General features: G+C 42.7%; 1 protein-coding gene across 1 annotated transcript in view; it reads right to left on the bottom strand.

The window, feature by feature from the left end:
• Nucleotides 1–26177, bottom strand: part of LOC138965974 (uncharacterized) — a 75200-nt gene that overhangs the window by 42095 nt on the left and 6928 nt on the right. Inside the window, exons 2-6 of the mRNA XM_070338059.1 lie at nucleotides 25674–25823; nucleotides 20065–20286; nucleotides 4075–4293; nucleotides 2735–2872; nucleotides 273–416 (exon numbers count right to left, since the gene is read on the bottom strand). Coding sequence (XP_070194160.1) covers nucleotides 273–416; nucleotides 2735–2872; nucleotides 4075–4293; nucleotides 20065–20286; nucleotides 25674–25823 — 873 coding nt within the window. The remainder of the gene's footprint in view (nucleotides 1–272; nucleotides 417–2734; nucleotides 2873–4074; nucleotides 4294–20064; nucleotides 20287–25673; nucleotides 25824–26177) is intronic.

Below are 26177 nucleotides of genomic sequence, written 5' to 3'. Positions count from 1 at the left end.
AGAAAAAAGACAGGAAGAAAGAAAGAAGAAAAGCAATACTCAAAGAAAGAAAAAAAAGAAAGAAAGAATTCAACAACAACAAAACAAAAACAATAAAAATAATAATTACTACTTGAATAATTAAAGAAAGATAGAAAGAAAGAAAGAAAGAAAAGAAAAAAAAAGAAAAAAAAAGGGTGTACAAAATATCAATAATGAGGGTGAAGTGTGATGATCTTTTCAATGGACGACAGAAGAGAGAAAGAACAAACACAATAAGAATTTCGTTTTACCTTCTCTGCATCCATTTTGCGCGTCTCTGTACCCTGCTGCACACTTACTGGGGCAAGCACCGGTCACTGGGTGACATTTCTGGTTGCTATGGCAATGACCACAGGTCAGATTGCACTCGGGTCCGTAGGTACCGGATGAACACACTGCAAATATATAATTGAAATTATAAGCCACGCAAAATGTATTGGAACAAATTTCGTACCCCAACTGAAACATTCATTCTTGTGTCAATTCATTCATGCTATAAAAGGCACTTAACTTGGCTATTTAGTGCCTATCCTGAATTTGTGTCGAGTTTTTGATAGATGTTTTCTGGAAATAACTCTGTTGGGATTGTCAAGCGTCGTGGAGGAGTTGCGCACCGCTTTAGGGCGACAAACAATGACACTAGCTGGCACTCAATGACAATCGATCAGTCGTTTTAACCGTGTCCAGCGGTCTGTATTAAGCAGTTTAATAAGATACATGCATACGATATTCGATTGCCTGAGCGTCAACCCAGTACGTGGTGATTAGATGACTACTGCGCCGTCATTGTGCGTGTCTTTGTGTGTGTGATTTAGTTGTGTATTGTGCTAGCTTAAACGCCCTATGGGCCTACAGCCACATAAAACTTTACAACTTGACTAGTGCCTTTCTCGGTCACCATAGTTCAGCACCTATAGGTAGGGTCTGGTAGCCAAGGCAATCAATGACATCCTGTGCGTGTGTGTGGTGGTGGTGGTGGTGGGGGGGGGGGAGGGGGAGTGATTGATAATAGACAGCAGTACTAAATAGGTCAGTTTACATCCTGGTCGCGGCACCAACTTTGATCTCGTTAATGGTCATGACCGAGACAGTAGGTTGCTAGTGCCAAGTGTCACGTGTGCGTGCGTGCGTGCGTGCGTGTGTGTGTGTGTGTGTGTGTGTGTGTGTGTGTGTGTGTGTGTGTGTGTATGCGTGTGTGTGTGTGCGTGTGTGTGTGTGTTTGTGTGTTTGTGTGTGTATGTGTGTGTGTATGTGTGTGTGTGTGTGTGTGTGTGTGTGTGTGTGTTTGTGTGTGTGTGTGTACGTGTGCTTGCATGTTTGTTTCTGTTTAAGAGCAACTCTGTGTGTGTGTGTGTGTGTGTGTGTGTGTGTGTGTGTGTGTGTGTGTGTGTGTGTGTGAGGGAGAGTGCGTGCGAGCGTGGGTGTGTGCGTGCGTGAGTGAGTGCGTGAGTGCGTGCATGCGTGTGTGTTTGTAGGTGTATGTGTGTTCACTTGACCATTCATATGTCCTTTCTTCCTTACTCCTCGTGTTAATAGACCACACCTCTCGTTCTCTTACCCTAGCAACCGTGTCAAGCCATTGGCGCGTTGTTTATACCAAATCTATCAAAACATTCTTGAAATTCAAGGAAGCTGTTGCACGGTAGAAACGTTTGCAATGTCACTGTCTTCAACTTAAAGCCAAATCGTGATGAAACGAGATACATTTGACTTTAAATACATTCCGTAAACTTCTTTTTTTTAATGTAAGGTGCATAACTTCATAACAGATTCTTGACAAGGAGAGATAATTCGAGACGCCCGGTTTGACTGAATTGAACTGAAACTTTTAGAAAGCTTTCATACTCTTGTAGCTGCGAGGCACTTCCCTTATTCTAGCAAGCAGCGAAGGACACAGTCAAAACAGTCGCACTCACTGGCCTCGCTCGCTTCGATCGGAGGGACCACTAATAACCCCACTGCGCACTTATGTCTAGAACCAACCCTCCGAACTGTTGTCTGCAGACTTTCCCTATGGCCGTGCGCGCATTTCTAGACTTACTGCTGAATGGACGATGAAGAATTGGTAAAGGGTGTTTTTTTGCTATATACACAAGCTAAGAATCAAATTTCCCAATGAGTTAACAGAGAAGTAAAATTAAGTCAGTAATATATCTGTCTCTGTCTCCGTGTCTGTCTGTCTCTTTATCTCTCTCGATCTGTCTCTGTCTTTCTGTCTCTCTCTCTCTGTCTCTTTCTCTCTCTTTCTCTCTCTCTCTTTCTCTCTCTCTCCCTCCCTCTCTCTCTTTCTGTCTCTCTCTCTCTGTCTCTCTCGCTTAGTGGTGTGTGTGTGTTTGTGTGTGTGTGCGTGTGTGTGTGTGTGTGCGCGCGCGTGTGTGTGTGTGTGTGTCTGTGTGTGTGTGTGTGTGTGTGTGTGTGTGTGTGTGTGTCTGTCTATCTGTCTGTCTGTCTGTCTGTGTGTGTGAGTGTGTGTGTGTGTGCGTGCTTGCGTGCGTGCGTGCGTGCGTTCGTGCGTGCATGCGTGCGTTCGTGCGTGCGTGCGTGTATGCGTGTATGCGTGCGAATGTGTATGCGTGTATGAGTGCGTGCGTGCGTGCGTGCGTGCGTGTGTGTGTGTGTGTGTGTGTGTGTGTGTGTGTGTGTGTGTGTGTGTGTGTGTGTGTGTGTGTAAGAGAGTGTTGGAACATCGGTGCGCAACAATCCTACTGTTTACCTTGATCACAGCTCTCTGATTTCCAGCCATCGCGACACTGCCCCGTATCCAAACATCGGCCGGATGTGACGTTACAATGTCCCGACACGCAATGGCACTGACGGCTGCAGTTTTCGCCGAAAGTTCCGTTAGCACATTCTGAAAAATAAAATGGTCAAAAATTAGACACCGTTATCTACTGATGTGTACTCCAACCGAATTAAATAATACGTAGCTCCAAGAAGTCCTTGACCTGCCTGCATGCTTGCTGTCTACCGTCCACCATTCGCCAATTGTCCATCCCGCTATTGCTCAGGTTAATCTATTTGCATACCTTCTAGGTTTCATCTTTGTTATACATAATTCAATTCACTCTTTTGTTAAACTGTCTTTCTCTACCTTGTCCTTAGTGACTTCGGAGGATGATATATGGGAGAGGGGGAGAGAGAGAAAGAGAGAGACAAAAAGAGACAGACAGAAAGAGATTTAGAGAGCTAGAGATCGGACAGAGAACTCAGAACTCAGAACTCAGAACTTTATTACATAAGGATAAAGGTTTTAGGCTTAGCCTAATCTTCCAACCTGTCCTTGGAACATATACAAAGAATAATTGTAAACAAAAACAAAGACTGCGCACATACCTCATCAAAGTATTAAACTAATAAAACATCAAAATAATGGTCGAGTATAAACATACAAAATATTGGACTCACAAAGTCATATAAAACAAAACCAAATACAAACAAACGTAAATGTTTTTTACATTTCTTAAAAAAGTACAGCAATGTATTGCCGAACAGGGCCATGTATACAGGCAGCTAAAGTGTCAAGAAGAAGGGGGAGGGGGACGAGGGATTACACATTCAGATTAACTACATATACAATATTTAAAAAACAAACAAACACTTAAGAGCATTGCATACATTATCCGAGTACACAATGGAGAGAGAGACAAGGCAAGACAAGTCAAGGAGAGAGAGAGAGAGAGAGAGAGAGGAAGAGAGAGAGAGAGAGAGAGAGAAAGAGAGAGAGAGGGAGGGGGGACAGACAAACAGAGATAGAGAGAGAGGGAGAGAGAGGGACAGACAGACAGACAGAGAGAACATGACAGAGAGAGAAAGAGAGAGACGGTTGGTGTACCTTCTTATGCTCCATTCATATAGGACGACCGCAAAATCGAGCCGTCCCACCAAATACGACAATTCATCTATCCCCCTCTACCCCCTTCCGAAACCTGTGGCGCTAACCTAAGAAAGAAATAAAACCGCAAAAACCAAGCGCTGCCTAGATTCCGAAGGTGTTGTACTAAGTTATAGTGACGCAAAAATTCGATGTCGAGTTCGTCTGAAAAAATCACTCACCATAAACTTCAACCTCACATAAGTCGAGGTACGCATTTTGCGAAAAGCCGCTGGGCACGGAATCGTTTCGACTGTTGGCCACCCGTACCCGTCCACCCGTCAGAGCACATTCCACCCGGAACTGTAGCTGCGGAGTTGACCCTTGCTGCTGATAGCACTGTATCCACGTACCCCTATCAGTAAACACTGACACCGAAAATCCCCGGATGCGAGAGAAATCTGAAATGATAAAACAAATGAATAAGTGAGGCGTGTTTTAAACACCGTGTTATTAAAAAAAAAGCTAAGTTTAGCATTGTAGCATTGTAGCATACTCATACCAACTCTACAATCAATCAATCAATATGAGGCTTATATCGCGCGTATTCCGTGGGTACAGTTCTAAGCGCAGGGATTTTTTTATTTTTTTATGCAATTTATTTATGCCGTGTGAGATGGAATTGTTTTTACACATTACATCAGGCATTCACATCGGCCAGCAGATCGCAGCCATTTCGGCGCATATCCTACTTTTCACGGCCTATTATTCCAAGTCACACGGGTATTTTGGTGGACATTTTTATCTATGCCTGAACAATTTTGCCAGGAAAGACCCTTTTGTCAATCGTGGGATCTTTAACGTGCGCACACCCCAATGTAGTGTACACGAAAGGACCTCGGTTTTTCGTCTCATCCGAAAGACTAGCACTTGAACCCACCACCTAGGTTAGGAAAGGGGGGAGAAAATTGCTAACGCCTTGACCCAGGGTCGAACTCGCAACCTCTCGCTTCCAAGCGCAAGTGCGTTACCACTCGGCCACCCAGTCTACAGTCTGGCTGCGTCATGTAGCCTACACACAGTGTGGAAAAGCTATGCTGAATTGATTCACCAAATGAATCACTTCCGAAATTGATTCACCGAATCTCAAGCTGATATGCTGAGTCAAAGATTGCTTGACCAAAATTCCAATCAATTTGGTTGACAAATAATGTCGTGACAGTGCCGCCTCAATTTTTACTACACGCTGATATGACGTCATCAACGACAGTTATCGAAACAAATAGAGATCAGAATAAACAAAAGAACTCTAGGGGTGTCATTTGGAAGATTGTGTGTGCAAAGTTTCATGAAAATCGGTCCAGATATTTTCTCTGAATTGCTCTATACATGTTATACACACGGACACATCTTCCCCTTAGCCTGGCTACAAACCCCCCTTAGGCTGGCTACAAACCCCCCCTTAGGCTGGCTACAAACCCCCCCTTAGGCTGGCTACAAAACCCCCCTTAGGCTGGCTACAACCCCCCCCCCTTAGGCTGGCTACAACCCCCCCCCCTTAGGCTGGCTACAAAACCCCCCTTAGGCTGGCTACAAACCCCCCCCCCTTAGGCTGGCTACAAACCCCCCCCTTAGGCTGGCTACAAAACCGTACATGAACAGGCAGTGTCATGCCCCCCGCGGGTTAGGGGGAGTCCCATATTGGTTGGGACGAGAAAGAATTTACCCGATGCTCTCCAGCATGTCGTAAGAGGCGACTAACGGATTCTGTTTCTCCTTTTACCCTTGTTAAGTGTTTCTTGAATAGAATATAGTCAATGTTTGTAAAGATTTTAGTCAAGCAGTATGTAAGAAATGTTAAGTCCTTTGTACTGGAAACTTGCATTCTCCCAGTAAGGTAATATATTGTACTACGTTGCAAGCCCCTGGAGCAAATTTTTGATTAGTGCTTTTGTGAACAAGAAACAATTGACAAGTGGCTCTATCCCATCTCCCCCCCTTCCCTCCGTCGCGATATAACCTTGAATGGTTGAAAACGACGTTAAACACCAAATAAAGAAAGAAAGAAAGAAAGAAAGAAAGAAAGGCAGTGTCATAAGCAACGAACGATGCTCAATCTGTGTTATGAGGATGTCTATTCACATTCAAGCTGACTGAAGTTAAATCTTTTTGCTGCGTGTCGTAATTATCTCTAAATTCGTCCCCAATGGGTTGACGATCCTGTCTTTGACCCGATGGTGTATTCAGATAAATTGCATCTCTAAACTGTGAACGTTAAAAGGCGTAAATAGGAACAAGCATCGAAATTCTCTCTCTCTCTCTCTCTCTCTCTCTCTCTCTCTCTCTCTCTCTCTCTCTCTCTCTCTCTCTCTCTCTCTCTCTCTCTCTCTCTCTCTCTCTCTCTCTCTCTCTCTCTCTCTCTCTCTCTCTCTCACTCTCTCCCTCTCTTTCTCTCTCTCTCTCTTTCTCTCTCTCTCTCTCTCTCACTCTCTCTCTCTTTCTCTCTCTCTCTCTCTCTCTCTCTCTCTCTCTCTTTCTCTCTCTCTCTCTCTCTCTCTCTCTCTCTCTCTCTCTCTCTCTCTCTCTCTCTCTCTCTCTCTCTCTCTCTCTCTCTCACACCAACGGGTCTGTCTGTTTTGTCTTCCTGTACGTGTGTGCATGTGGTTTGTCTGTACTGTGTCACTGTCTATGTGTTTCACACAGAACGCATACAATTAGCTTCACGATATCATCACACACACACACACACACACACACACACACACACACACACACACACACACACACACACACACACACACACACACACACACACACTCACGTATCTACGGCTTTTATTTTATTTACGAGGATTTATATCGCGCACGTATCTCACCACACAAGGCGACTCAAGGCGCATGTTACCTATTAATGCCGTGTGAGATGGAATTTTTTACACAATATATCACGCATTCACATCGGCCAGTAGATCGACTGCCTTTAGGCGCTGCATCCACCTTTCACGGCCTATTATTCTAGGTCACACGGGTATTTTGGTGGACATTTTTATCTACGCCTATACAATTTTGCCAGGAAAGACCCTTTTGTCAATCGTGGGATCTTTAACGTGCACACCCCAATGTAGTGTACACAAAGGGACCTCGGTTTTTCGTCTCATCCGAAAGACTAGCACTTGAACCCAAAATAACAGAGCACCAGCAGTATTCCAACTTCTCACTAAATGACTTGGCTGCTGCCATTTCCTTGCAAATTATGACAGTTTAGTTTACATCTAACTGAAGAATATCTACACAGTACGAAATCAATCCCTACATTGATTCTGCTTGAGTGCCTTGGGTCCCTCGTATTAACACTGGCACTGATTCGCAAACGTTGTCATCTGCAGCAAAATGGCTGCTCAGCATGCTCTTCATAAAGATGGCGTCCTTCCCGCGCAAAGGACCACTTTAATGACAAGAAATCTGCCCAGGCAGTTACAAGGGATAACAGTATCTAACTTTCAACTAATACATATATTATATGCTAAACCGTCCAGGCCTGTACATGGCGAAATGGTATATCTATCCTTCAACTACCACACATGCTAACCCGTCCAGGCGTTTTACATTGAATACGGGTATCTATCCTTCAGTTAATATCATGCTAACCCGTCCAGGCGTTTACATTGAATAAGAGTATCTAACCTTTAACTACATATATGCTAACCCGTCCAGGCATTTACAAGGAATAAGAGTATCTAACCTTTAACTAATACATACATGCTAATCCGTCCAGGCCTTTACATGGAGAAATGGTATCTATTCTTAAAGAAAAACACATGATATTCCGTCCAGGCCGTTATAGGGGGTAGGGGTATCTATCCTTCAACTATTACACAGGCTAACACTTCCAAGCCTTGACAATGGATACGGGTATCTATCCGTCAACTAAGACACAGTCATGCTTATCTGTCCAGCACTTTGCAATGGGTAAGGGTATCCTTCAACAAAGACACATGCTTACCCGTCCAGGCCTTTACATTGGGTAAGGGTATCTAACCTTCAACAAAGACACATGCTTACCCGTTCAGGCCTTTACACTGGGTGAGGGTATCTAACCTTCAACAAAGACACATGCTTACCCTTCCAGGCCTTTACATTGGGTAAGGGTATCTAACCTTCAACAAAGACACATGCTTACCCGTTCAGGCCTTTACCTTAGGTAAGGGTATCTAACCTTCAACAAAGACACATGCTTACCCTTCCAGGCCTTTACATTGGGTAAGGGTATCTAACCTTCAACAAAGACACATGCTTACCCGTTCAGGCCTTTACATTGGGTAAGGGTATCTAACCTTCAACAAAAACACATGCTTACCCGTCCAGGCCTTTACATTGGGTAAGGGTATCTAACCTTCAACAAAGACACATGCTTACCCGTTCAGGCCTTTACATTGGGTAAGGGTATCTAACCTTCCACAAAGACACATATGCTTACCCGTCCAGGCATTTACATTAGGTAAGGGTATCTAACCTTCAACAAAGACACATGCTTACTCGTTCAGGCCTTTACATTGGGTAAGGGTATCTAACCTTCAACAAAGACACATGCTTACCTGTCCAGGCCTTTACATGGGATAAGGGTATCCTTTAAATGAGACCTTTACAGGCCTGTACATGTGATAAGGGTTTCTATCTTTCAACTGTACATTGTCTTTGCATTCTCTTCAGCTCGGTTAAACGTTTCTAATAATGTTTTTCCCCGCTGCAATTCTGTCTGTGGATGACACCTTCAAGTGAAAAGGAAAGTTACCGAACTCCTGTGCGTGGCGGGAAGCTTCCTATCCCGCCCTAAAATAACATCTCAGCATAAAAAGAGATCTGCCCTGGGGGGCCCATTTGACTTTCAAACGAACGGAAACGTTTGTCTGCCGATGTATGCACGACTGGGCCATGTGTCAGCAGTGAGGAGAAGGGGAACTAATGCAACGCGGACAATAAGCTAAACTGGAATTTGTGCTGATTTGTCTGCCAGAGTTTGACGTGAAATAATACGCTAACGTCATGACCTGCATTGCATTTACTGTGACTGGTTTTTGTTTTTTGTTGATGTGTTTTTTCCTGACCGACATGTATCGATCGAGTACGGTCTAGCAGATGTGTGTTTTGTTTTGTATTTTTCGTTTTCGTCGCCGTTGTCGTCAACGTCGTTAATGTTGTTATCGACTCTGTAAGATTGTTAAGACTTCCATGATTCGTATGTACTATCTCGACTAAAATATAATACATACGCCATCAGCACGACTGGCTTTAGCTTTATCATTACAATTTCAACAAAATTCAATTTCATATTTTGGCTGAAACATTATTTACCAGATGTACTGTACAATAAAGGGAGACAAAACATGAATAGAAAAGATTTTTTTTATCGATATTGTTGTTATCGATATTGTTGTTATCGATGTTGTTGTTGTTGTTGTTGTTGTTGTTGTTGTTCTTCTTCTTCTTCTTCTTCTTCTTCTTCTTCTTCTGCTTCGTCTTTTTCTTCGTCTTCATGTCTCCCACTGGTCATTGCCCCAACGCCATTTTGAGCCTGCTTAATTCTGTCGACAGTGTCTGGTTGTCCTCGCAATCATCCCCTATGTTGTTCCGTTAGCTTTGCAACATCTAAGAAGACAGACATTCAGTATGCCTTTAACCGGGACAGCAATTTGTGTCAGTGCCGATTAACTACCCAGAGACACGAAAAGAAGAAGTTATTCCAAGCTTAAAGACATGTTCCTTCATGTGTAAACTATCATTCAAACAAACACAAATTCGGTCAGACTGTTTTGTTGAATAAGAGGATCGTTTCTCTTACACTGGTTGACTCAGAAAGCGCAAAACACAAATCTGGCGGCGGAACGAAGTTCAGGGGTGGATGTTGCAGTGAGTGCTGGGACGGGGCGGCGTGAGAGCGAACAAGCGTCGGGACCAGCAAGAGAAGAAAGAAAACAATAAAATAAAAATAAAATTTTTTAAGAGATTGTTAAAAAAATAAATAAATAAAACATTAAAATTATATAAAAAAGATAACTTCAATGAGCAAACTCATTACTTATTTAAAAAAAAAAAATAAAAAAAAAAAGAGGATCGTTCCTCTTGGACATATAGCCCAAACAACCAGGTGAGTGTGAGTTTTTGTGTGTGGTATTTCGAGGAAGGGGGTACTGTAGGGTTGAATTAATCTTGTAACTGACACCTTTGTCCATCCGCAAAATTATGTGAGAGGATTTTTTAAATGTCAGGATGTTAATTGTTAACTTGTTTACAATCGAAAGGCTGCTCTTATTCAAGGTAAAATCATGGACAGCTGTGGCTCACTTGCTGGAGCACTTGGCTTGTGATCCTAGGATCAGAGAAGCGAATCTAGGCCGGGACAGACACGGGTCAGGTTTATGTGCAGGCTCACAGACGGTAGCTATGTCCCATTCCTGTGTTACCGCAGTGGCACGTAATAGACCTCGGCCATTCTGCCATAAGTGCAGATGACTGATCACACCTGAACACGCATACACCTGGGTAGAGCGACTCCTCTGGGTGGAATCGACACAAATTTCACAGCATTTGGGTAATAGAGTGAATGAAACGAGAGGTTTAACACGGGAAGGCAGGCAGCTTTCCAATGAAAGCTCTCCAAACTCCCACTCCAACTGTAACTGTCGTGACATTTTCATTTAAAGGACAAACGACAGTGGGGCAGTGAGGTGTCTGGGTGTCTGTACTTGGTCAGAGGGTGATTGCATTTTCCTGGATGTCTCCTTGACTACGAGGTTGAGGAAGAAATGGTTTATTGGGTGGTTTACTGGGTGGTTTATTGGGTGGTTTACTGGGTGGTTTATTGGGTGGTTTACTGGATGGTTTATTGGTGGTTTATTGGGTGGTTTACTGGGTGGTTTATTGGGTGGTTTATTGGGTGGTTTACTGGCAGCGAAGGGTTGGGGAAGGGTCGCTCACTGCTGCGTTTGTATCTTATACTTAGACTGCGGTTGTGCGTTAATTGCTAGCTTGCCTGCTTTCGTGCTTGCATTTTTGTTTCTGTTTAAGAGCGTGTGTGTGTGTGTGTGTGTACGTGTGTGTGTGTGTGTGTGTGTGTGTGTGTGTGTGTGTGTGTGTGTGTGTGTGCGTGTGTGTGTGTGTGCGAGCGTGCGTGTGTGCGTGCGTGCGTGCGTGCGTGTGCGTGTGTTTATCTATGACATTATGTTTTTGCAAAAACGTGTGCGGTTTCTTGAAAACGACTGAGAAATGAAGAAAGAATGTCAGTAATCGCCTTCTTAGAACGAGGAATCCTTAACCGAACAAGCATCACCCTAATAACGCCCCATCTATAAAACACAAAACACACCGTCATATAATCTTATTACCATTCTTAAACGGTCAACCGACAGCTAGCAGCAAGCAGAAGCTCCAGAACAACCTTTTACCTTCTTCTCAAGAGAGACAACCCGTATAATTATGGAATGGGAAATGCTCGCTCGCCCAGCCTATCAAGGATGCTCTTTTGAAGGTCTCTCGACACGGACTGATAAAAGAAGAAGACCGATTGGCTGTCAGGACACGTGATCAGGAGCGGAAATACCCTGGGAATTGCCGCCTCATCCTGTTTCCTTCTCAGGAGAGTCGACCCCTTCAAGGGCATTGGCCGGGTCTGGCTTTTCTTGTTCGATGGTGGACAGTGTTCGTTGGTCTAGCCACTCTACGAAATTAGGGCGAAGTGGCTTGCAAGTAGGTCCGGTACGTGTCTCTGTCCGTCTGGCTGGCTGGCCCTGTGGGGGAAGGGCTCCTAATATGGACCGGCTCCTAATATGGATCACCTTCTGTTCCGACAGACTAACGGCGCTAGAGCGCTCAAAAAAGTGTTATTCGCTGTATTCACCCTCTCTGGATAACTTGCACATGTCAAAACAGTTGCAGAAACACAAATCTCAAAACCGTTAGGCTTTTTCTCTTTTACATTTAGTCAAGTTAAGTTTTGACTAAATGTTTTAACATAGAGGGGGGGAATCGAGACGAGGGTCGTGGTGTATGTGTATGTGTGTGTGTGTGTGTGTGTGTATGTCTGTCTGTGTGTGTGTGTGTTGAGCGATTCAGACTAAACTACTGGGCTGATCTTTATGAAATTTGACATGAGAGTTCCTGGGTATGATATCCCCGGACATTTTTCATTTTTTTGATAAATACCTTTGATGACGTCATATCCGGCTTTTTGTAAAAGTTGAGGCGGCACTGTCACACCCTCATTTTTCTATTAAATTGATTGAAATTTTGGCAAAGCAATCTTCGACGAAGGCCGGGGTTTGGTATTGCATTTCAGCTTGGTGGCTTAAAAACTAATGAGTGAGTTTGGTCATTAAAAATCGGAAACTTGTAATTAAAATTATTTTTTTATTAAACGATCCAAAAACAATTTCATCTTATTCTTCGTCATTTTCTGATTCCAAAAACATATACATATGTTATATTTGGATTAAAAACAAGCTCTGAAAAATAAAAATATAAAAATTATGATCAAAATTAAATTTCCGAAATCGTTTTAAAAACTATTTCCTCTCACTTATTCCTTGTCGGTTCCTGATTCCAAAAACATATAGATATGATATGTTTGGATTAAAGGCACAGTAAGCCTCCCGTAAACCATCACAGATACGGTCAGGCTTTTACACACAGTACAAACACCCTTTCATTTAAACACTCACCAATTGAGAACATCCTAGGTGCCCTCCGTAAAGAGCGAACAATTTTCAAAGAATTTATTTTTGCGTGGTTTATCAGTCTTACCCCTGAGCCATCGTGAACCCGTGTGATCCAGTTTTCCCTTTTCACAATGCAGTCGTCATAGTTAGTCATTTGAATGCGACTCGACGTGAGCTTATCTACAAAAGCACGTTTTTTATGCACGAAACAACGGCTGTGGTTCACAAGAACTCTAGCGATGGCTTTTGACTGTTGAGAGGAACGGCGATTTGCACTGATAAAACCGTCGTCTGCCACGACCCTTGCGTGACCCTGCTTCCGGGCTTTTCTTTTTTTAAACTTTCACAACTTCGAATTGTTCTGATCTTGTCTTGATGAAAAACGAATTCTTTTATGATTAAAGAATGTTTGTGTAACAAGCTGTCAATTTATCATTTAGATTTTAAAAGTTAGGTCTAGCACCAAAACGAGGCGCCATTGTTGTAGAGGACCAAGTCCACGAAAATAAATTCTTGGAAAATGTCTCACGCTCGACAGAAAGCAGCCAGGATGTTCCCGTTCGGTGAGCGTTCAAATGGAAGTATGCTTGTACTGTATTTAGACGCTCGGGGAGCTCTGTGATGGTTTACGGGAGGCTTACTGTGCCTTTAAAGACACGCTCAGAAAGTTAAAACGAAGAGAGGTACAGTAAAGCGTGCTATAAAGCACAGCGCAATCGCTACCGCGCCAAACAGGCTCGTCACTTTCACTGCCTTTTGCACTAGCGGCGGACTACGTTCAGTTTCATTCTGTGAGTTCCACAGCTTGACTAAATGTAGTAATTTTGCCTTACGCGACTTGTTTTCACTTTTGGCAGCGTTCACTCTAAATTTGCCGCCTAAAACGGACTCGTTTCTGTCCACAGCCAAAGCTTTTATCACACAAAAATTGCTATATATGACAGCTAAAACCGTATTTGTTACAAACAAAAAATAATAGCAAAATCTCAAAGTATGTGCGAGTCCACCTTCAACAAATCGAAGAAAATAAAAGCTAAAGGCTATTTTCATTAATTCATTAAGAAGCTTGCTGGAAATAACCTATAACTAGCCCACGAGATTTAAAAACAAAGCAACAAAAAGTCTTCTTTTCGTGGAAGTTGATAATTTCACTTATTTTCACTCTGTTTTTGATAAGCTTCTTTAGTTTTCTGATGTGCTTCAAGTAATGCTCTCATCAACCCGAAACAGATAAATCTAGAGCATATTTTAATTAGGCTGACTTGTACGTTAAGTTGTATCATGTTATTTTGAAATATAGGGAGCTTTTTACAGTGGTTCGTGAAGGCCGCTTCACTGGTCCATATTAGGCGCCCAGGCTCCTAATATGGACCCTTTGTGATTTTTTCTTTATCTAATTTTTGCTGAATGTCTATCAAAGCTATTTCACTTTAATTAGGCCTAACGGTTAACCTATGAGAGAAGGACTACCAAACACAAAATGAAACTTCTTCGCAAGAAAACAAGCTAGTTATCAGCATGAAACAAAAAGTGGTCCATATTAGGAACCCTTCCCCTATGTCTGTCTGTCTATCTGTATCGTGTGTGTGTGTGTGTGTGTGTGTGTGTGTGTGTGTGTGTGTGTGTGTGTGTGTGTGTGTGTGTGTGGTGAGGGGGGGTGTGTGTGTGTGTCTGTCTGTCTGTCTCTCTCTCTCTCTCTCTCTCTCTCTCTCTCTCTCTCTCTCTCTCTCTCTCGCCGGGGTGAATCGCGAGACAGAGACAGACAGCGTGGCGGTTCACCACAATCACCTTTGAAGGCGAAGTCCTGTCAAACGGGATTGAGAATTTTAGAGCTTATTTCTAAGCCCTATATTATCTGTTATGGCTTCCCAAATGCCAGAACATACAGACAGACAAAAGCCGCCAGACCCCATCACAAACAGAACTCTACTATCCACAGATGTTGCCTCCACACACACACACACACACACACACACACACACACACACACACACACACACACACATACACACACAGAAGCCGTATATATCTATCTATATATATAAATATATAGAGATAGATGACAGTGGATTTTTCGATAAATAGATTCGACCTTTGCACTTTTACAGTGAGGACAACTTACGGGTACATGCAAGAAAAGCCCACAACTTCTAAGGCGAACAACTCTGCAGAGTCTGCTGTGAAGGGCGACGGTAGTCTCCCTGTCACACTCGATCCCCTTTGAATGAACTTTGTCCCCAAAGTTCCGAACCATGGACCCGCCAAGCTTAGGTCCCTCCCAGGTGGAATGGGAACAGCACGAAAATGATTCAGTGGCCTGAACATTTCATGTCGAGTCCCATCGCTGTCGACGACGCCAAAAGTAACCGAGTGCCAAAACACCACTATCACCTTTGAAGGCGAAGTCCACTCAAACGGGATTGAGAATAACTGTTATGGCTTCTCGAAGGAAGGCCTGATCATACAGACACACCAAAGTCGCCAGACCACATCACAAACAGACCTCTACAATCCACAGGTGTTGCCCACACACACACACAAACACACACACACACACAGAGAAGCCGTATATATATATGTATATCTATATCTATAAATATATAGAGATAGATGACAGTGTATTTTTCGCGTGGCTATAAATTGATTCGACCTTTTCACTTTTACAGTAAGGACAACTTACGGGTGCAATGAAAGCGTTCTGGACAGTGCAGTGACATTCTAAAAATAGTAACATAGTAATGGGAATATGGATTGACGCCACACGAAGGAAGGGAGATAAACGCTGAAAACACTGGAGAAGATAAGGAAGAGTTACTGGGAATGGATCCAGAGAAAAACCAAAATCGGTTCAGCGCTGCGCGCTGAGAGCACGTGTTGAAATATCTCATCGAGCAGGTTGTGTCCGGGGTCTACCTGAATATGCCCACCAAATTTGAAACAGATCCATTGAGAACCTTGGGCGTGCATCGCGGACACACACACACACACACACACACACACACACACACACACACACACACACACACACACACACACACACACACACACACACACACACAAGTCGTATATATATCTGTCTCTGTCTCTCCCTGTCTCTCTGTCTCTCTGTCTCTGTCTCTCTCTCTCTCTCTCTCTCTGTCTCTCTCTCTCTCTCTGTATCTCTCTCTCTCTGTCTCTCTCTGTCTCTTTCTGTCTCTCTCTGAACGACGGTACGATACACGCTGTTCCCTGGACGCAAGATCAGAGAAAAAACAACTGGTGGCAATTATTTTCTTTTTCCTGTACGTTTGATCTGCTACTCCCACGCACACCCGTAGGCACGAGTTGATTATTACGTGCGTGGCCGTTATTTCCGCCGCCTTTTAGCCAGTCTTACTCTAATTCCAGGAGAATGTGCTTGTATATACACGCAAAGGGGAATAATACACACAATCATCGACATTGTAATAGAAAGTACAGACATAAGCCTTTCAGCTCAAGCTGATTCAATTCAATTCAAATCAATCCAATTCAATTCAATGCAATGCACTTCAATTCAATTCAATTCAATACATTTCAATTTTAATTCTATTCAAGTCAGGTCAATTCAATACAATTCAAACCAATTCAATTCAATTCAATTCAATTCAATTCAATTCAATTCAATGCAATGCAATGTTATTCAATTCAATTCAATTCAGGGCAATTTAATTCAAATCTGTTGGATACAGAGCAGAAACGGTCGAGTCTGTACTGCTTACTACAATGTCAATGTCAATGTTTTGTGTTTGTGCTCAAGCTGATGGAAGTAACCGCAGGCAATTCTACACTGCAGTATCATGTTAGCTAATGGTTCGTTCACGTTACGCAGTGAAACAAGGAAAACCTGTCACTGAATTAAAGTTGTACACAATTGTCACCAAAACACACGAGCTTGATCCTTTCATAGTACACACTAACGAAACGTACACAGCCTGGCGGGACCTTTCGAGTAATTTTCCACTGCTGCTGTGACGAAGTCACGGAAACAACATTTGTGACCCTCCACCACGAAATGAGTCGCATGTCACCTCGCGCGGTTCTGCGCTAAGTCCGCGGAATGTCTGGTAACAGTGTGAGGGTCACCTTAGTCACAGGCTTATAACTCAAACAGTTTTTGCTCTTTTCTAAAACGGTTTTCACCACTGGATAGAGCATAAAAAACTCTTTAGGAAAATGTAAAAATATGAAAATCATGCAAAGGTGACATGCGACTCATCCCGTGGTGGAGGGTCACATTTGTTCCCTAATTACTTTTCAGTTCCTCGAAAGACATGTAGAATAAGTGATAGAGTGTTTATTTGACGCGCGCCATCAATCGCAGTATGACGTCTTCACGAACATTCTTTCGTTCTTGACGTCAGAGATTTCACGTTAGAAGAGAAGGTCAAGAAGAGACGCATCTCTTTGTTTAATCGGTGTCGTTTCTCTTTAAGCCCAGGCTGACCGCCGGTTCAAAAAGGGACGCTTCCAGATCACCGTGTCCTTTCGACGGATGGTTCCATCATGGGAGGGACCCAAGGGATCTGTGTCATTGATTGCCAAGACAGGGGACAGGTTTTATGGCTTCCCATTTCCTTCTAGGGGGTTCCCCTTGAGGAAAAAGGTGAGAGGCGGCATGAAGAGGTATCACCGACGGTTGGTAGTCAAGCCGAAGAAAAGGAGGTGGTATGGGTGGGGGGGGGGGGGGGGGGGGGGCGGGGGGGGGGGGAGGGGTGAGTTGCAAACATGAATCTTTGTTAAAGTCGGATAATCTATTCCTGTCATTGTTAAAGTAATCTAAAAAGACTGTCAAGATTTAAACCTGCCTGTCTGTCTGTTTCTGTCTGTCTGTCTGTCTCGTCTCTATCTGTCTCGTCTCTGTCTGTCTCGTCTCTGTCTGTCTGTCTCGTCTCTGTCTGTCTGTCTCGCCTCTGTCTGTCTGTCTCGTCTCTGTCTGTCTGTCTGTCTGTCTGTCTGTGTATTGTTTGCGTGTGTGTGTCTGTGTTGTTTGTGTGTGTGTTTGTGTGTGTGTGTGTGTGTGAGTGTGTGTGTGTGTGTGTGTGCGTGTGTACGTGTGTGTGTGTGTGTGTGTATGTGTGTGTGTGTCTGTGTGTGTGTCTGTGTGTGCTGTCTGTGTCTGTGTCTGTCTGTGTGTGTGTGAGTGTGTGTGTGTGTGTGTTAGTAGAGGGGGGATGTTTATGCTTGCTTCTGTCTTCTTCAGCGTTCCCGAAATTCTGGTGACGTGTGAGCTCGTTTGCCCATTTGGGTTCCCCAAACTATACTCTGGGAGCATAGTCATCTTCACTCCGCTTTTGTTGGGTAGGCATGCTGAGTATTTTCGTGTTTTCATAACCCACCGAACTCCGACATGGATTACAGGATCTTTTCCGTGCGCACTTGGTCTTGTGCTTGCGTGTACACTTAAAGGGGGTTAAATCACTAACAGGTCTGCACATAAGTTGACCTGGGAGATCGAAAAAATCTCCACTCTTCACTCACCAGGCGGCAGCGACCGGGATTCGAACTCACGACCTCCCGATTAGGAGGCCGACGTCTTACCACTGCGTCACTTCGCCCGTCGTTCATGCTTGCAATTGAACGTCCGGCAACTACTCTGTCCGTGAGCAGGTATACATTGATTACTACGTACATGCGCACATTTGTTTCTGTAATCTTCTTGACGAGGTCGAGAGCGCAAGTACTCGGTCCTACACTAAGCTGCATGTGTGTGGCGTGATTTCATGTGCACGTACAACGCATTAACTTTTTGATGAGTGACGTCGTACCTGTTCCCTGACCGCAAAATATGCTTACGCAATGTTCTGAGACAAAAAGAGGATTGCTGCATTGATCAGAAGCAAAATACAGACCACCTCCCTCACACTCATTACGTCTCTCAATGCGCAGTTGTCTTCTCACGAAATTAAAGGGAGAGTTTCACCTGACGCAATGACTTATTGTGGAATTTTAGTTCAATCCGATCTTGTCTCGGTCGAAGTTAGCCTTTTTATTTTATTTTTATGTTTTATTTTTATTTATTTTTTACATATATTTCAACAATCCCATGATATGATATGTCAATCTTGACAATCCTCTTAAGCACTGTAGCATGCTTGCTGTCAACACAAGTGTTGAAGGTAGCTGATTATTTCCGCGACGAATAATGCAATGATACCGGTGTAACACGAAATTTTTACTCCACGAAAAATTTACTCCGGAGTAAATATTTCGTACATTCGTTCTTTGTTCAATCAACTCAGTATCAATCATTCATTCTTCTCTCCAAAGGTACATCACTGTAGCAGATCCGAGAGAGAGAGAGAGAGAGAGAGAGAGAGAGAGAGAGAGAGAAAGAGAGAGAGAGAGTGAGACAGACAGACAGACAGACAGACAGACAGACAGACAGACAGACAGACAGACAGAAGAGACACAGAGAGACAGACAGAGAGAGAGACACACACACACAGAGATAGAGAGAGAGCCAGACAGACAGAGAGAGACAGAGAGACAGAGGGAGACAGAGAGAGACAGAGAGAGAGACAAGAGAGAGACAGAGAGAGAGACAGACAGACAGAGAGAGAGAGAAGAGAGAGAGAGAGAGAGAGAGAGAGAGAGAGAGAGGGAGAGAGAGAGAGAGAGAGAGAGAGGGCGATAACTTTTAATTTTAAACTCGGCCGAATCGTCGACCATATCATTCTTACATAATTATAGAAGGTTTAATTAAAGAAGTTGAAAAACAAAGAAAATCCTGTACTCACCAATACATGGACAGCACACGAAGAAAGAAAATTACAGGGGAGAGAAGTAGTTATAGATAATAGGGATTCTAAAAACTTATCTCCCCTGTAATTTCTTTTATTCATTAGAGTTCCTTCCCTTTATGTTTCCTTCCGTCTTTTAACCCCTCTCATTTGGGTTCTGTGCTGTTTTTGCTTTTTGTTGTTCTGTGTGTTTGTTTGGTTGTGGTCCCGACGAAGCATTGACTTTGTTCTTGTTCGTGCTGTCATTGTGTTGGTGAGTATAGATTTCTTTTGCTTTTCAACTTTGTTCATCTCACCCACAGTCATGTTAATGTTTAGATTTTAAATCAAGAAGTAAGTAAAACAAAAGAAAAATAGGGAGAGAGACAGACAGAGATAGACTAACTTTTGACATCATCATCATCATCGTCATCATCGTCATCATCGTCTTCATCGTCGTCATCATCATCATCATCAACATCATCATCATCGTCATCATCATCGTCATCATCATCATCATCGTCGTCGTCGTCGTCATCGTCATCATCATTAGTATCATCATCTTCATCATCGACGTCATCATCGTCGTTATCATCATCCTCACCACGACCATGACCACCATCATCACAAACAATCATCAGTCCCACCCTGTTAAAAACATTTACAGAACAGGTACACGCACGGAAGAGGTAAACCACAGAGTAGCTAACGCTCACGCACGAAGTCTGCCCAACTACCCCCCCCCCTCTCCTGCACCTAAAGATAAATCAAAGTTTGCATACCTGTATCTCTAAAGACGAGTAATATGCTGCTGATAGTGTAATCCTTTTCTAGGTCCACAGTCCAGTCCACGTATTTTAATCCAGAGGTCGTGAATACACAAGTGTCGTTGGCCGCGTCACCTTGGTTACTCCTGTTACCATCCACGACTTTGAAACTTGGATCGGGAGTCTGGCTTTGACTCGCAGAGGATACATTGGCAAATTTCCCCAGCGCAACATTCCCTGGAAAAGATAGATAGACTTAGTTTAGTTTTATAGGTTATCTTGTGTCGAATCAGATTGTTTCGCATAGAGGGGGAATCGAGACGAGGGTCGTGGTGTATGCGTGTGTGTGTGTGTGTGTGTGTGTGTGTGTGTGTGTGTGTGTGTGTCTGTGTGTGTGTGTGTGTGTGTGTCTGTGCGTGTGTGTGTGTGTGTGTGTGTATGTGTGTGTGTGTGTGTGTATGTGTGTAGAGCGATTCAGAGTAAACGATCCAAAATTACGTTTATCTTATCCAAGCGGAGCGCGGGCGGAGCCCGCGCGTAGCGAGGTAGTTTTTTTTTTTCATCTCCCAGCACTGAAAATTTTTTTGCCAAGTGGTGTCTGTCTGTGAACATTGTTCTAGAATTCATCTTTTAGCACAATATTAGCGACACTGTTTGGACAATTCTATTAAAATTAGGCGTACAAACTGATTTTGTTTCGGGGAATCCTCTCAGAGGATCAGAATTTTCATATAATATCATCGGAAGCTGTTACAACGGGAAAATGTGAAACTTTTGTCACTTTTTAACATGGAATTTCATCTTTGAGCGTTTCAAGCGGACTTTAATAAAATAGTTATTTGCGAATTAAGCAGCGGAAGACACTCACCGGTTCAACATGTGTATGGTCATTAAACCTCAAAACATTTCAGTAAGTGGTTTAGACAAACACCTCCGACATGTGAGGGTGACTGGTTTGTAGCTGAAGAGGTTTTTTTCTAAAGTGTGTTCTAAATACAAATGACGTACTGGTAATGATGTAATGAGTTGTTCTAATCTTGTTCTTGGAACTCTTGCTGTTCCAAGCTTGTTCTTAGCAAGTCTTGGTGACGAGAACAAAGACTATCAATGAAATCTTTAGAAATAACCTCTGACAACGACGACGATGACGACGACGACGACGATAACAACAACAACAACAAATGACATCGACGACGACGACGACAACAACAACAACAACAACAACAACAACAACAACAACAAAAACAACAACACGAGAACAACAACAATCACGACAACGAACATGACAACAACAACACCAACAACTACGACGACAACTACAACGACTGGGTTATGATGACATCACCAATGATTTAAAGGCCGTTAAAAAATCGTTAAATCCTATTTCTTCACTGATTCTTATGAAATTTTAAAGGTAGGTTTGTTGTCCCCAACTTATTTTCACTCCATACTTTTCCAGAAGAAAAACATAATTTTGGCAGTTAAAAACCGTTAAATTTCAATTCTTCATCGATATTTATGAAATTTTGTGGGTAGGTTCGTTGTCCCCAACTGATTTTCACTCTATACTTTTCCAGAAGAAAGACATAATTTTGGCAGTTAAAAAACGTTAAATTTCAATTCTTCACCTATCTTTATGAAATTTAGTGGGTGGGTCCGTTGTCCCAAACTGAATTTTAAGACATACTTTTCCAGACAAAAAACCTTATTTTTGGCAGTTAAAAACCGTTAAATCTCAATTCTTCATCGATATTTATGAAATTTTGTGGGTAGGTTCGTTGTCCCCAACTGATTTTCACTCCATACTTTTCCAGAAGAAAAACATAATTTTGGCAGTTAAAAACCGTTACATTTAAATTTTCACCTATCTTTATGAAATTTAGTGGGTGGGTCCGTTGTCCCAAACTGAATTTCAAGACAAACTATTCCAGTCAAAAAAACTTATTTTTGGCAGTTAAAAACCGTTAAGTCTCAATTCTACACCGATATTTATGACATTTTGTGGGTAGGTTTGTTGTCAGATTTGACATGATGGCAGAATTGAAAGTGTGAGATATCCTGATGTTTCACAATTTATGCTGCATAATTCAGCCCCATAGGCGCTTGAATTTTAGGTGGAGTTGGGGTTTTTTTCAGCCCAAACTAGTAACCCCCACATGGTTTTCATGTCCCTTTCTGAGAGACTTCAAGAAGTTTCAATTTGACGTCATGATTAGCCTGCCGCATTAGCAAGTATGAAAACACGTCATCGATGACACATTTTAAGACAGAGAGAGAGAGAGAGAGAGAGAGAGAGAGAGAGAGAGAGAGAGAGAGAGAGAGAGAGAGAGAAAGAGAATCATGTACACACAGATGGACGACTTCGCTTGGGGTATGTACTGCCCGGCAGTACACATCTACTTTATTCTGTATTATTTTTTGATTTTAAAAAACATATACATATATTATATTCGGATTAAAAACAAGCTCTGAAAATTAAAAATATAAAAATTATGATTAAAATACAATTTCCGAAATCGATTTAAAAACAATTTAATCTTATTCCTTGTCGGTTCCTGATTCCACAAACATATAGATATCATATGTTTGGATTAAAAACACGCTCAGAAAGTTTAAACTAAGAGAGGCACAGTCATCTGGGGACGGTCATATAAGTTCGCAAAAAAATACCTTTTTTTTAGCTTAAATTTCAAATTTGCAAATAGATTGATGATTTACTGAACACATGACGATTGGAATGGTGGTAGTTGACGCAATAAATGAAAATAAATGCACGTCACTTTGGTATTCTGTGTCTTCGTAATCGGAGTATATATTAATACGCAACGTGCGTCCGTCCTTAGGTCCGTTAAAAAGTAATATTAACAGCTATTGTGTTTTCAGCGTAGCAATAGGGTCCGATATTTAGACGAGACAAGTATAATGCCGACGAGTCGAAGACGAGTCGCATTATACTTGTTCGAGTCTAAATATCGGACCCTATTGCTACGCTGAAAATACAATAGCGATTATATAGCTGTTCTGACCTTGATTTGTTGTTCCAAACTTACAAAATGACAGTTTTTGCGTCGATTCGTTGATCTCAGGTTTTGATAGCAGACGCCGTTTCTTATGCGCATTAGTTTTGCGCAGGCTTTGGAAAAAAACTCGATTTGACAACACAGCTGTTAAACAGCTTTTTATTAGTTCATTCGTATACAACAAAAAGAAGTTTGAGTTTTTTTAATTTTGAACAAGACTACTTATGAAGAAGACCAAAACACAACATCAACGGAAAACTAGAAACAACTCAGTGAAGAACTAGGATGCAACAAGGGGAGGAGAAGAGAACAGCTAATCGCGAGCAGACGGCAGCGAAGTTTTCAGTTTGGATGAATGGCATTTATACTTGTCTCATCATGAAGCGAATTTTTCAACCTCAGTTATAAACGATAAAACATGAATGTTAGTGCCATGGGCTGTACATCAATACTTCAGAGGGGAAGTGGGGTATTTAGTGTGGAGTTACGAGATAAGAAAAGCCGAATGCGAAAGTTTGTGTCAGTCGGCAAATGTGAGCTCACACAGGCACACAAAAACGGCTGTTCCGTGTTACCCACCTGTTTGTACTACATCTTTCAACTTTGGGCATTTTGTGGTGTTTTGGGACAAAAAATAATGAGTCCTGTTTCATCGGGAAGTTAGCAGAAAAGGGTATGCTATCGACATTTGTAAAGCTGAAAAACATTCCCGAGAAGAATTTCAAGTTGTCAGTGTATGCTGTTGTCGATTGAAACATCGTGTGGCATAGATGGCCAATGGCCGACTTCCGTAGCATTATGCTTTGATAATCGGAAAAGGGATGTGTGAGACCATCCAATCACAGCCCCCAAATTCCCCCACGTGTCCATCAGAATAGCTATATATATATATATATATATATAGACATACCGAAATACTGATGTTGCTGCTGGGGAATTGCTATATTCCGTACTTCAAAACGCTGGAGTCAATCAGTCAGTCAATACACACATTCCGAAAATAACTCTGTTGGGTTTGTATGGGTTGCGCAAGAGTGAATGCCCCTTGCCTTTACTAGGACAAACATTTCACGACTGAGCCAATCACAAGCGAGGGTGTGTCGGAAACACGTGGACAAGGAGCACGTGTGGATTTATTTGTCCCACTAAAAGCAAGGGCATTCACTCTTTCACAACCCATACAAACCCGACAGAGTTATTTCCGAACATCGTCTATCTCAATCTTAGTATTTAGTCCGAAAGGGTCCAAACGCGGACAGACGGTGGATAACATGAATTAGTTACACCCGCAGGTGCCGATTTTCCTTGATTATATAGAACGAAACACTGAGACAGACAGACATAAATAAATCAGAAGGTTCCAAAAACCTTGACACGTGCGCCAGTTCGACTTTGTCTCGGCACAGTAGAGCAAACTAGGTCAACTCATCATAACATGAACAGGGATAAAACCAATAGTATATAATCTATTTCACCGTAAAGAAAAGTGGTTTTTTAGAGACACACAAAAACAAAACAAAATTCAAAACACACAGACACACACACACACACATACACACACACACACACACGCACACACACACACACACACACACACAGACACACACACACACACAGATAAACACACACACACACACACACACACACACACACACACACACAGACACACACAAACACACACACACACAAATAAACACACACACACACACACACACACACACACACACCTGTACATGATCACGTTCACATACATTCTCGGTGTTGCTTTTCTCTCTCCCACCCCTCTGTCATCAAAAACAAATCAAGGTCAAATAAGGTCAGACAAGTACTAGGTCATGATCAAGGTCAGAACTGATGATTTTTCGATAGTGAGTAGAAAAAGAGACACGCAGATAAGCACTAAGTCGTCAGTGCAAAAAATTGGCCCATTCATCTTTTTATTTCTCCATGTATCAACAGTAGGAATGTGGATTAGCCATCAGAGAGCTAGAGGCTGTCAAGGGAATAAGTTGAGCGAAAAAACAGTGGACATTATTTCCATTCAGCTATTGCTCGCACTGGTTTTGCCTGGAAATACAATCGTTTTAATTTGTTCTGTTTTATTCCCAAGAGTTTAGTTTCACCAAAAGAAGAGAGAAGCGAATAAGAAAGAAAATATAATCAAAAAAAGGTTCATTGAGGTACACACAATAATGACGTAACAAAAAAGGAGATCTTAGAAAGTGTGTAGGTTTTTCGTTGTTGGGTATTGAATTGAATTGGTTATGTGTTTATTCGTGTGTTTGTTGGTTGGTTTGTTGGTTATTGCTCAAAAGTGAAGAAGGAAGCAATACCTTGCCAGAAAACAAGCTATCATAAGGCAGCGCACAATAATTATTTCAGTGGGTTGCACGTGCTTGTTTTCCTGTCCTTTCTCCATCGTCCCCTCCCCTCCCACCCTCCCCCTCCCCTTTCCCCCTCCCCCCAACCACAGTCCATCCCCATCCTCATTCCAACCATACCAAAACCACCTCTCCCATTCCTCATCCTCTTCTCAAACATCTAGATGAGTCAGGCCCAGGAAGGCTGCTAGGACTAAAGAGCCCTGACAAGTACACAACTCACGTTGTTGACACGTCTGACCCTGTCCCTCGTACCAGCCTACGTCACACTGGTCAGCGCACGCCCCGCTGTCCCTGTCACACTGACCGCTCGCACACTGACACCGGTACTCGCAGCTTTCCCCCCACTGACCATCTGGGCACGTGGTCAATCCTGTAACACAGACACGTAGGATGGTTTGTTTAGAGACAGGAAGACAGATAGGAGCAAAACACACATGTTAACATCTAGCCAAAACCCAAAAACCCTTGCAATCTAATAGTGCGTGGATAGCGGCAACATGTGGGCACACACGTTTGGCTGTTTAGTGAAAGGCACATTTTTTTTAAATGTGCACAAATAAACCAAAGCTCTAAAAGGTCGCACTTTCGGCAACTGCACAGGTGAACACAACACAACACACTCACCAACACACACATATACCAAGCCACACACACACACACACACACACTCACACATGCGCGCGCACGCACGCACACACACACACACACGCACACACACACGCAC

This window comes from Littorina saxatilis, linkage group LG5 (genome assembly GCF_037325665.1).
Source record: "Littorina saxatilis isolate snail1 linkage group LG5, US_GU_Lsax_2.0, whole genome shotgun sequence".
Lineage (NCBI taxonomy): Eukaryota > Metazoa > Mollusca > Gastropoda > Littorinimorpha > Littorinidae > Littorina > Littorina saxatilis.
The sequence above is the reverse complement of the archived record's forward strand: the minus strand, read 5'-3'. Positions and strand labels throughout refer to the sequence as shown.